The sequence below is a fragment of the Carlito syrichta genome, unplaced genomic scaffold, assembly GCF_000164805.1.
Source record: "Carlito syrichta isolate Samal-C Ts95f unplaced genomic scaffold, Tarsius_syrichta-2.0.1 Scaffold289542, whole genome shotgun sequence".
Classification (NCBI taxonomy): domain Eukaryota; kingdom Metazoa; phylum Chordata; class Mammalia; order Primates; family Tarsiidae; genus Carlito; species Carlito syrichta.
The window spans coordinates 651,759-663,332 of NW_007233638.1; the positions used below are offsets into that span (position 1 = coordinate 651,759).

General features: G+C 40.4%; 1 protein-coding gene across 1 annotated transcript in view; it reads left to right on the forward strand.

Moving 5' to 3' along the window:
* The window catches only part of LOC103256465 (ras GTPase-activating-like protein IQGAP2), a gene marked incomplete at its 3' end in the record, with an annotated part of 194,096 nt that extends 182,808 nt beyond the window's left edge, over positions 1 to 11,288 (forward strand). Inside the window, exons 10-12 of the mRNA XM_021710543.1 lie at positions 3,545 to 3,708; positions 7,429 to 7,589; positions 11,164 to 11,288. Of these exons, the coding sequence (XP_021566218.1) occupies positions 3,545 to 3,708; positions 7,429 to 7,589; positions 11,164 to 11,288 (450 nt within the window). The remainder of the gene's footprint in view (positions 1 to 3,544; positions 3,709 to 7,428; positions 7,590 to 11,163) is intronic.
* Positions 11,289 to 11,574: the final 286 nt, after the last annotated feature.

Here is an 11,574-nt window from a genome sequence, read left to right on the forward strand (position 1 = left end):
GTACCTAGTTAAGGTGTGTCACCATAAAGAACAGAAAACTCAGGTAATTAAAGTAAGCATATGCAAGTTTAGATACCTCAGTCTTTTTATTAATCTTTTCTCTCCTCTAGAAAAATTTATTTTTATTTGAACATCAGAAGAGGCAGTAAGAAATTTATTTGACATTTATTTCCCCTAGGTAAATTTAAATAACCCATGTATACCCAAAAAACGAATACATGAAAGACCATTTAAAGCATGGGAACCCCTTGCCAAATGAAAACCCAGAGTGTCCACTAATGACAACCGTCCTAAACCTAGCCCTTTATTTACCTTCCTAGATGGGTTTTGAATATTCTCTATTGCTCTTAACACCTGCATAAAATGCACACCTATAGGTATTCCTCAGAAGTCTGCTGCTAAGTGCTGGAGAGAGACATCTTAAAGTGTTCAAATGTAATCGAGTAAGTCCCGAACCAAGTTAATGTCAGTGTCTAAGAGTCAACAATTGAGTGCGTTTGAGAATTTACCTCACATACACACAATGTGGCTGAGATCTCTCAGGTGTTTTTTTTAAAGGCAATACCTTAACATTTGAGGATGCACGTTCCTGGGGTTTTGGGGAGATTTTTTTGTGTGGGTTGTTTGTTTTATTTTGTTTTGTTTTGAGTAGGGATCTTACCATGTCACCTAGGCTGGACTGCAGTGGCACGATCATGGCTTACTACAGCCTCAACCTCCTGGTCTCAGGCAATCCACCGGCCTCAGCCTTCCAAGTAGCTAGGACTACAGGCATGTACCACCACACCTGGTATAATTGTTTTTATTTTTTGTAGAGACTCACTGTGTTGCCTAAGCTGGTCTCGAGTTCCTGCACTCAAGCAATCCTCATAGACTTGGTCTACCATAGTACTGTTTTTTATTTCTACTAAATCTTGAAAACACTGCTGGTGATACATGAAGTACAATTTCCAGTTTTTCCTTTTGTGCTCTGTGAAAGCTGAGAATCTCGTTATGCTTGGCAGAAATGAGTTACAGGAAGAAATTAATATTGCCAGCGAGACATCTGAGGCCCATGCACTTAGAGAGGACTTGGCTTCATGGTCTTGCACCATCCTTTATTTTTGAAATGTTTATAACCACTAAAATAGTTTCTTTTTTATGTTAAATAAAATGCCTTATGTAAATGTTTTAGTTCTTTACTCAGTGCCATGTTTTCCTGACCGCAAATTTAATGCCAAATTGGTTATGCTTTTTTTCATTTTTAAGCAAGAAGCCTTGAATAGTTTGTACTGATGGCACAACCAGCTGAAACTGATGGAGGGCATTGCCATGTTTGATGGCTTTACATGTGTAAAATATGATTATTGTGAAGATTTTTTTTCTTTCTCCCCACCTGAAAATTTATAGTCCAGTAAAAAACCCTTGGCCAGGCGCCGTGGCTCAAGCCTGTAATCCCAGCACTTTGGGAGGCCGAGGTGAGAGGATTGCTTGAGCCCAGGGGTTCGAGACCAGCCTGGGCAACTTGGTGAGACCTTGTATCTACAATATATCAACAAATTAGCCAGGTACGGTAGCACACGCCTATAGTTCTGGCTACTTTGAAGGCTGAGATAGGGTGATCGCCTGAGCCCAGCAGGTTGACTCTGGAGTGACCATGAGCGTGCCACTGCACTCCAGCCTAGGTGACAGAGTGAGACTCTGATTCAAAAAACAAAACATAACCCTCTAAAGGATATTTTGGTTACATGTCAATGAGACAGTGTAAGAATAATTACCTTGACCAGCTTTTCCTCGACCAAGTGAGTATATTAAAACATTAAGGCATCTGCATTCAGAGCACTCATAGTAATGGCTAAGTGACAGCTTGGTGGTAATGTCAACGTATCCATTGTCAGAGGTTTCAGCTGTGTTTGAACTGCAGACTATTTAACTTTTGAGTTTGGCACATGCATCCCATTTATTGCATGATATTTTCTATTAAGATCAGTGCTGGAAATTTTGTTAAATGCAGAGTGCAAAAGATGGCTGAGCTTGCCAATTTTTGAGCTTACTTTTTAGAAAAAATAGTTTATTGAGAGTTTTTCGTTGGGAGGCCGAGGCAAGAGGATTGCTTGAGCCCTGAAGTTTGAGACCAGCCTTGGCAGCACAATGAGATCTCTTCTCTACAAAATATATTTTTAAAAATTACATGATGGTGCATACCTGAAGTCCCAGCTACTCCGGAGGCGGAGGCAGGGGTATTGCTTGAGCCCAGGAGGTCAAGGCTGCAGCGAGTCGTGATCGTATCACTGTACTCCAGCCTGGGCAACAAAGCAAGATCCTGTCTCAAAAAAAAGTTTTAAGGATATGATTTACTGGTAATATTTAACATCCACTTAAATAAGCCCATATAATAAATGTGTTAAAGAGGAAGTCAGATCCTTCTCAGGGTAATCTGAAATGCAGCTGAAAGGCCCTGGCAACTTTAGCAGAACAGACCATACCGCCACAGACCTTCTTTTCCGGAATTCTTTAGTTTGTCACATTAATTTCAAAGATAGAAAAGAAGCACTTGGGTTTTCAGGGTCCTTTACATTTGGTGTAAGTTTTCTGGGGGATGCCTTAAAAGATTCCATTAGTCATAAGTATTTCCTGCTGTTGAATGATGTCTCTCAGTAAAAGGATTGAGGGCAAGTACCTTGTAAATTTATTTAGGAAAGATACATTGTCATCTTTTAAAAAAAAAAAGGTTAGAATAATCTCATCTGCAGTCTGCTTATGTATTAGGCAGACAGATTGGCCCTTGAAATCTATGGTCTGTGTTATTTCTGCTTCTCAGATGCCTTCTCTGTAGGGCTCCATCTGGTTTGCTCTTGCCTGGAGAGTTCATCACTCACCTTCCCACTTCACTAGCAGTTTTGTTTCTGTGCTAACTCCGCTGTTCCAGTCACCCCAGTTTGAGCACTAAAATTCAGGTCTTTGCCGTCTGAACCTCACGCTAGTAGAGAGATCATGGAGCTTATGCTTGTATGGATGACACACACAGCAGGGTATCTGAGTGCCCGCTAGGGGTTTTCCGTGGTGCTTACTCTTTAGGAGAATGCAACAGGAGGGCGTGGCTTGCTTCTGGTTCTTGAGCTTAATGTCTCCTTGGGGAAGAGTACTAAGTCACAAGGAACAGTGGAGAAAAGCCTGCCGGAGCCATGTGGCTTAGCTTAAATAACTACAGCATTCACAAGATGGGGAACACTCAGGGACTGGAGTCATTTGAAGGCTTCGTAGAAGAGATGGGACCAGAGCTGGTCCTGACTAAAAGGAATGGTTGGAAAGTTATGCTGGGCAGGAATGATCTCATAATTCAAGCTACATCTATGCTGAGGTGCTTTTCGGCACTGACTTCAAGGGTTGGACCTAATCAATGAATGAGATAACATTTTCAGGGCTCTGCCTCCCCTGCACCTGCAGCTTTTCGGAATTCATGGGAAGTGACTACTTAGGTTCAAATCCTGGAAAGAAGGGCTGGTTGGATCAGGCAGCTGTGGGAAGAGCAGGCATTCTGACAGACCATGAACCCCCCCCTCAGGGCAGGCTGCTGTGGACCATATCAATGCTGTCATTCTGGAAGGTGACCCTGAGAACACGCTGCTTGCGCTGAAGAAGCCAGAGGCCCAGCTGCCTGCTGTTTATCCTTTTGCTGCTGCCATGTATCAGAACGAGCTCTTCAACCTCCAGAAACAGAATGCCATGGTGAGTCAGAGAAGATGCTGGTTGTAGAGATGGTAGCCCTGGGTCCAAGCAGTAGGGAAGGCCAGTTAGGAAAGGCGCAGTGGGTGTTTTACCCCCATTCTAACTTGTTCCAGTTCCCAGTTCCACTGACCCACCTGTACCAATGCCATGACCTCCTTTCTCTTTATCTACATGAAGATGCTATGAGTATAGTCAGGAAACTCAGGCAGTGGTACACAAAACACATGAAAATTATTCCTAATCTCTGTGTGATTTTTTTTTTTAAGGATCCTTGGATAAGTTTTTAGCTATACTGTTATGATTTTCTAAAATATGTAATATTCTTGATACAGAAAAATAAGTGCAATCTGCACTTTAGAAGCCTGAAAATAAGAGTATTAGCATCATGGCTTTGATTTTTGTAAATTTATGCTCCTTAATATGCTAATAGTATTAAGCAGTCATTTTGTATAAGGTTATGGTAATTAAGAGCAGGTTTACTAGTGCTCCTGTAAGCCAAACAATAGAACAAAATGGAAGGTACTAGAAGCAGAGCCAAGAATTCAGTATATCAGAAAGCTAGTATTGCAAAAGGTGGGGAAATGATTATTTAATCAATGAAATCCTTACAAGTATTTAGCCATTGTTAAGAAAACATCACTACACATATCATATATCAGAATAAATTTCCAAAATAAGAGATTAAATGTAGAAAATAACTTAAAAATTACAGTTCTAAGGAAAAACAGAGGACATTTATTGGATCGCTAAATCATAATTAGCACTTATTCACCAAAAAAAAGGAGAGACCAAGAGCACGAACAGGCAGTTCACAAAACAAGGAATATACAAATGACATACACACATACAAGTTCAAACTCATCTGGAAATAAATAAATGTAAGCTAAAACAAAGTATAGTTGTTTTTAAAAATTAAATTGATAGCGATTAGAAAGATTTAACCTAGTGTGGGTATAAAAATGGTGCAGCAGGCATCTCCTACAGCTGAGAGGAGCATGGATTGTGCAGCCTTTTTGGAGGATGGCCTCTGTAACACACATCAAAGACCATGATGTGGACAGTTACATTCTAGAAAATGAACCTAAAGGATGTGGACCCAATAGCTCTAGTGTCTGAGATATCTCAGCATCTCATAACATTGAGAAACAGGAAGGAGATTGCATGTTTAATTAATAACAGATTGCTTAATTTATGGTACTTCCATGTACTAGAAATATGTGCAACCAGTAAAGAGATAGCCACACTAATATTAAGTGGAAAAAATGAGATTAAAAAATATAGCAAAGCCAGGCGCAGTTGCTCATACCTGTAATCCCAGCACTGTGGGAGGCCAAGGAGGCAGGATCACTTGAGCCCAGGAGTTCGAGACCAGCCTATGCAACATAACAAGATCTGGTCTCTACAAAAAAAATGAGCTGAACATGGTGGCACATACCTGTAGTTCTAGCTACTTGGGAGGCTGAGATGGAAGGATCGCCTGAGCCCAGGAGGTCAAGGCTGCGGTGAGCCATGATGGTGCTGCTGCACTCCTGCCTGGGCGACAGAATAAGACACTGACTTAAAAAAAATTAATCTCTGAGCCGGGCTCGGTGGCTCAGCCTGTAATCCCACGCCTTTGGGAGGCTGAGGTGAGTGGATTGCCTGAGCCAGCAGGTTCGAGACCCGCCTGGGCAGCGAGACCTCATCTCTACAATAAATCAAAAAATCAGCTGGGCGTGGTAGCACATGCCTGTAATTCCGGCTCCTTGAAAGGCTGAGGCGGAAGGATCGCCGGAGACCAGCAGGTCGAGGCTGCGGTGGCCAGGAGCGGCCACTGCACTCCAGTCTGGGTGACAGAGTGAGACTCCAACTCAAAAAAAAAAAAAAATTAATCTCATTTAATTTTTAAAATAAAATAAAATATATGGCATTATCTTGGTTTTTGTAGTAAGAAAATAAAAGTAAAATCAGTCATAATGAACAAAATTTCTGTAAATGTATGCATGAATTTAGAATACATAAAAGGATATCTACAAAAAGGTTTGGGTGGGAGAATTTCTTTTTTCTTATCAAGACTTCCTGTGTTTTTTAAATAGAAATATAGTATTTCATAATAAAATAAAAATAGGTTATATTCTTAAATTGCACTTAGGTGGGGTCTCACTAATATTTTCTCCCTCTTCTCGAGGTGTGAAGCCCAAGGCTGTTAACACTCCCTGGCGGTCATTCCTCCTGACAGGTCAGCCTGAGGCTGTCCAGCCCTGCTACTTTTCCTTCTCCTTTTTGCTGGAGGCCACTTTAGCTATTTCTGGACAGTTCACTGAAAGGTAGAGGAGGGGACTCATAAATGATTCCATTCTGCTCTTCACTTGCAATCTTACACCTAGCTTATAGTGTTAAACTTATACTTGATGTAAGATATTAGGATAAAATTTACTTACAGCTCCTTATCATCCCCCCTTTCTTACCATTTGCCAGAGAAGTTAAAATTATCCTTTTTATTCTGAAATCAGTCTGCAAGATTTCTGTGGAGACCCAGAAAGCTATAATAATATATTTTAATATAAATATTACATCATATATATGAAGTGCATATAATACCCTAAATGTAATTCTTTTTCCTGCTCTTTCTTATGTTCCTTCAATAAGATGAAAAATATCCCTTTTGAAGGTGGGCCAAGATGATGTAAAATGGTTAAATTAAGGAAAATATTGAAAGGAAGGGGTTCTGAAATCTAAGATATATTTTTTTAGATAAGCCAAATCCAGATTTTAAATCATATAAATCAAGGGATCCTTACTTGCCGTTGCCAAAAGATTACCTCAGATTTCTTCACATCTCTAGACCTTATGGTACATTTAAAAATTTCTTCCCAGTTTATAAAAATGTAACTTAGACTAGCTTTTTTGGAATTAGAATCAATGTTCTTGGTTTAAACATTGCTTTATTTTTCTAGTTACAACTTTTGGGTACAGTTCTCCCCTCCTTACCTTGACTCTTTGTTTAAACTGGAAATCATTAGCTGTGCTAAAATCCTACCTCACACTTTCTTTCAGTGACAATGTTGTCTAGTCCTTGGCTTAATTATATGGTTGGACTGAGCCTTTAAGCCTCCAGCTTAGCTGGGAGCAGGGACCCACTATGGGAATGCAGATATTTGAGGAATCATAACTGTTGGTTGTAGTTTGTTTTATTTTATTTTATAGATGTGGGGTACAAGTGAGAACTAACTACATAAGTAGGCTACATGCAGGTGAAATCTGGGCTTCTAACTGGACCTCATTCTCCCTGGTAGTGGACCCTTTGTGTTGTCGTGTGTCCCCCGCTTTCTTTTCTCCCTCTCTCCCTCCCCTAGTAGTGTACAGTGACTGTCTATCCCTCCCTCGTGCTAATGTGACTAATGTTCAGGGCCCACTAATGAGTGAGAACTTACAGTGTTCAGTTCTTTGTGACTGTGATAGTTCACTTGGTATTATGGTCTCCAGCTCCAACCAATTTGCTGCAAAGTTCATGACTGTTGGTTGTGATTAAAGCAGTTCCCAAAATGACCTTCTGAAGAAAACCCGTTTACCTGTCGGTTAAAGCCGAAAATGGAAAGCAGGTGACCAATGACCCCTCTTTCTGCTGGGCTGTCAAGATCTTTGACTTGTCTCTGCTCTTTTAATTGTGCATTACAAACTTCCATCACAACATGAGGTGTCTTATTTGGGGAGCTTATATTGCCGTATGTTTTCCAACAGAACTACTTGGCCCACGAGGAACTCTCGATTGCTGTGGAAATGTTGTCTGCTGTTGCTTTGCTCAACCAGGCCCTGGAAAGCAACGATCTTGTGTCTGTGCAGGATCAACTCAGAAGCCCCACAATAGGCCTAAACAATCTGGACAAGGCATATATGGAACGGTAAGGAACATTTTCCAAACCTTTTATCAATGCAGAAATGCATGTTTGGCAGATCTTACAAATTAAGAATTTTGTTCCCTTGTGGAGGCATCCATATACCTACTCGTGTTTCTTGAAAGCTAGTCTGTTTTAAGAGTCATTCTAATTAGAGTCCTTCTTTACAATCTTCTTTGTGGGGGAACAAAAGGAATCTGAAAATGATTATCCTCTGAAAGTTTATGACTGACTTTGTCATTGGCAAAGATGGGTTCACAATAAAGGAAGTATTGAAAACATACCTTCCCTTGGGCTTCTTTTGGAAACAATATAGAAGAGTTGGAAGTAACTTTAATAATCATCCAGTTTTACTGATAAAGAAATGGAATCTGGAGTTACAGACCTAAAGTTAGGCAGTTGGGCCTAAAACTCACTCTGCTGATTGCTAAGCCAAAGGAGTCCAGAGACCACAGTGGGTCATGGCAGCGGGTAACAGTCTCAGTTTAGTGTCTTTCCTTTCATGTTTCTGAAATGTGCTACTAGATAGAACGATTGGTAGCATTACAAAACACCATAGTGGATCTAGAAAGAAAATTAAAGGGTGTAAAATAAAGGAGCCAAGTTAGAGATTCAGTAAGACAAAAGGGCCAGTTAAAATAAGGGAATCTTGGATTCTTGTGACCACTAGGGGGAGATGTTGGCACAAATCTTGGCAAAGCTCTTTTCAGATACTGATTACCGAACTTGCCTAATAGGTAGGTTGGCTGATTCTCTTGGGTCACACAAAGCTGCACAGGAAAAATCAGATTTCTTAGGTTAAACAAATGATGTTTGACCACCTGTCTATATAGAGAATGACCAAAAAGTAGTGGAAGGACTGTGGATTTTCCATGTTTTTAGTCATCTTGGAGAAACAAATGCTTTTGTTTTGCTTAAATTTGACCGTCTAGTATGAATGAGACTCCAGAGTGTTTCCAAGGTAATTTATTTCTACCTCCGCTGTTTGTGTGAATGACTCATCCTCTCCTCCAGGCTTAGAAACCCCAAGCTCAACTGGAGTTTTCCTCTGCCCTCTGCCAGGCTCCCAAGTGCTGTGAAGAGCCTGCCCACCTCTCTGCTGTCAAGATCCAGCCCGTGTGCCTTATACCTCTGCAAGACACTTCCCATTTCCCTAGATTTTACTTCTCACCTTTGCCCTTGTAAACTCCCAGATTGGTCATCCTACCTCTTCTCTCTTACCCAACCAGGCTTTGCTGTACTCTTAGTGCTGGAGGAGAAGACAGAACTAGTCACTGCCTTATGAAGCTCACAGGCTGGTGGGGCGTCTTGGTGAGATAACCGTTAAGGATGTCCCATGTATTTAGCATCGCTGACTACTGCCCTCTGAGTGACAGTAGCACCCCACTGACCCACCCAGTCACCCATTTTTATTATCAAAAATGCCTGGACCTCCATTTATAAATACTCCTCAAGGAAGTGGTCCCATTCCATATGAGAACCACATTTATAGCTGTAGGTTGCACCTGGGACTTGCAAATATAGCCTCATAGTCCAAGTGTTCTGTATGAAAAACTTTTAAAACGTGTGCGTTGACGATTTTTAAAAATTTGATTTAAGCACATTGTGGATGACCTAGACGACATGAAATTCCAGGGCCCACTTTGGTTTTTGTATTGACGGTTGTATTGGCCCCAGGAGATCATCCACTTTTTAGCACTTCACTTCCAAAGTCAACTTCTTAACAGTTCTTGAAAGTCCAGATTTGCAGATGATCAGGTTTGAGAAACACTGCTCTGTACAGGACCTCTCCTCACAGAGTACAGGTTCTTCATAGCACAGGGGTGAGGGTGAGGCCTCACAAAAAGTGATGCATGACTTGGCATCAGCCCTGGGTGTATGCTGTTCCCAGATGAACTGTTCCCAAATGTAGCTATGTTCATAATTCTTCTGTTTGATTGTTCTCATTTGAATTAAGAACAGACTTCTCACTCTACATGTGTTGTCCTGACCTTACACTACATCGCTACTTATACTTTGCAGTTCAACCAAGCTGGGTCCAACCCCACTGTATACTTTCTGGTCTCTCTGTTCTTGTGCATGGTCTGCTCACTTCCTGGAGCATGGTCCCTTTACCCAGCTCAGCTAAGCACAGTATCAGCACTTCCGAGTCCTGCCTGCCTTATGCTGTGTTTCCATCAAGTGTTCCTATGCTCTTTCCCACACAATTGCAAATGTTATCTCTTCTGGGAACCAGCAAGATTAGTGCAGCAGAATATTTTCTTAGGCTTGTCACTCTAACAGTCTACACATACCAGCCAGTGTTCACATCTGCACTTGGCAAGGCCTCATTCATCTACAGACAGTAAATCATCACCATTTCCTATTTTGAATGATGTTTTTCTCTCAAGCTGTTCTCTGTGGAAAACCCTTCAGCATCACCTTGAAGCATGCAGAATTTTAAGAAAATTTGTCACAACCAGGAAACTGTTTTAGACTCAATATGATGTTATTTCTTTTAACCTCTGCCATTAGCAAATCCCTAAACTAGTTAGAAGTCAAATACATTGTTAATCAGCATGTCCATAGAGAACTATTCTTTATTTCTCTGGTATAAAGATGTAAAAGCACACTATCATGTTTCTTTATTTTTAACTGGAATAGTTCATATTAGCCTATGGTTGTAACATTGGTTTTATGATTTCTAAGTGAGAAAATTGGTTATTGAGAAATAAAAGTTTCTTAATAATATATTGATATGGTTAAGTTTTTCCCTGAAACTTCCTCAGGATAAGAAAAAAATTAGTAGAGTGGTTAATCAAACTCTATCTTCCAGAGGGCTATGCACAGTGAGGAGAGTCAAGGATCATAAGTGAGGTATGGGGGGACACAGAAGAGAGATTTTTACATAGCAGCTATGGAGGCTTTGGAGAAATGGGCAGGTGAAGAGGAATTTGGGGATATTCTTGTTCAGTGCATGTGCTCTGTCTTTAAGAAAACATACAGTGAAGATCTGTGTTATTCAGCAAGGTTTCTGGAACTACATTTGTATTTTCTTTGGTTCCTCAGTGGGCTAATTAGGCCTCAGGGCAACCCAACTGTATTAGGGCTACGGTGGAAAAGGTTTTTCAAAACTTAGACTTTGGAAGGAAAAGAGAAATAATAAGAAGGACCCTTGATGATAGAAGTATTGAGAGCCATGATAACTCAGAGTTTTAACCTGAGTTAAATGATCATCTGGAGACTGAGCAGAACCAATTCATGCTGAGGAAAGGAAAATTGGTGAGTAACCAGGAAAAAAAAGGAATTTCACAGAGTCAAGTGCTTCTAGTTTTGTTTGTGTTAGGTACAAGTTTGGATTTTGAGGAACTTTCATTAAACAGGATTTGTACATAAAAATACTTCTAAAAAAAAAACACCACTAGTACAAGTGAGCTTGGTGTATGTTGGCAAAGCCACCCAAGACAGCTTCATTTGCTTTTCCACTCCTTGTCCGGCCCTATAACATCCACGTTTGGCCATGTGTTGTATTTGAGATACATAACAGGAACTAAGATCGAATGTCTCTGATTGGCATCATGGTTATTTTTTTCTTCCACAGTTATGCAAATGCTCTGCTCTCTATCAAACTAGAAGCCTTATCCCAAGGGCAAGATAACTTAAGCTGGAATGAAATTCAGAATTGTATTGACATGGTTAATGCTCAGATTCAAGAAGAAAATGACCGTAAGTATGGGACACTTTTCTTCTCTGGCACAGTGGGAGACAAAGATGTCTGGACAACTTTGTTTTCTAGATTAGGCTGTATGTTTTTGCTCATATAGCCCTGTGAGAGCACACTCCCCTATTATGTACAGACTTATTTATATATAAATTTTATGTCTGTACGGCTGTACTAACATATTATAAACATTACAAAGCATAAACAAAAATATATAAAAGGATAGAATGCAAGTACATAAATAGAAGCCCTAATATTTGTACTTCAAAGATAGCTACTCTAAATAACTCA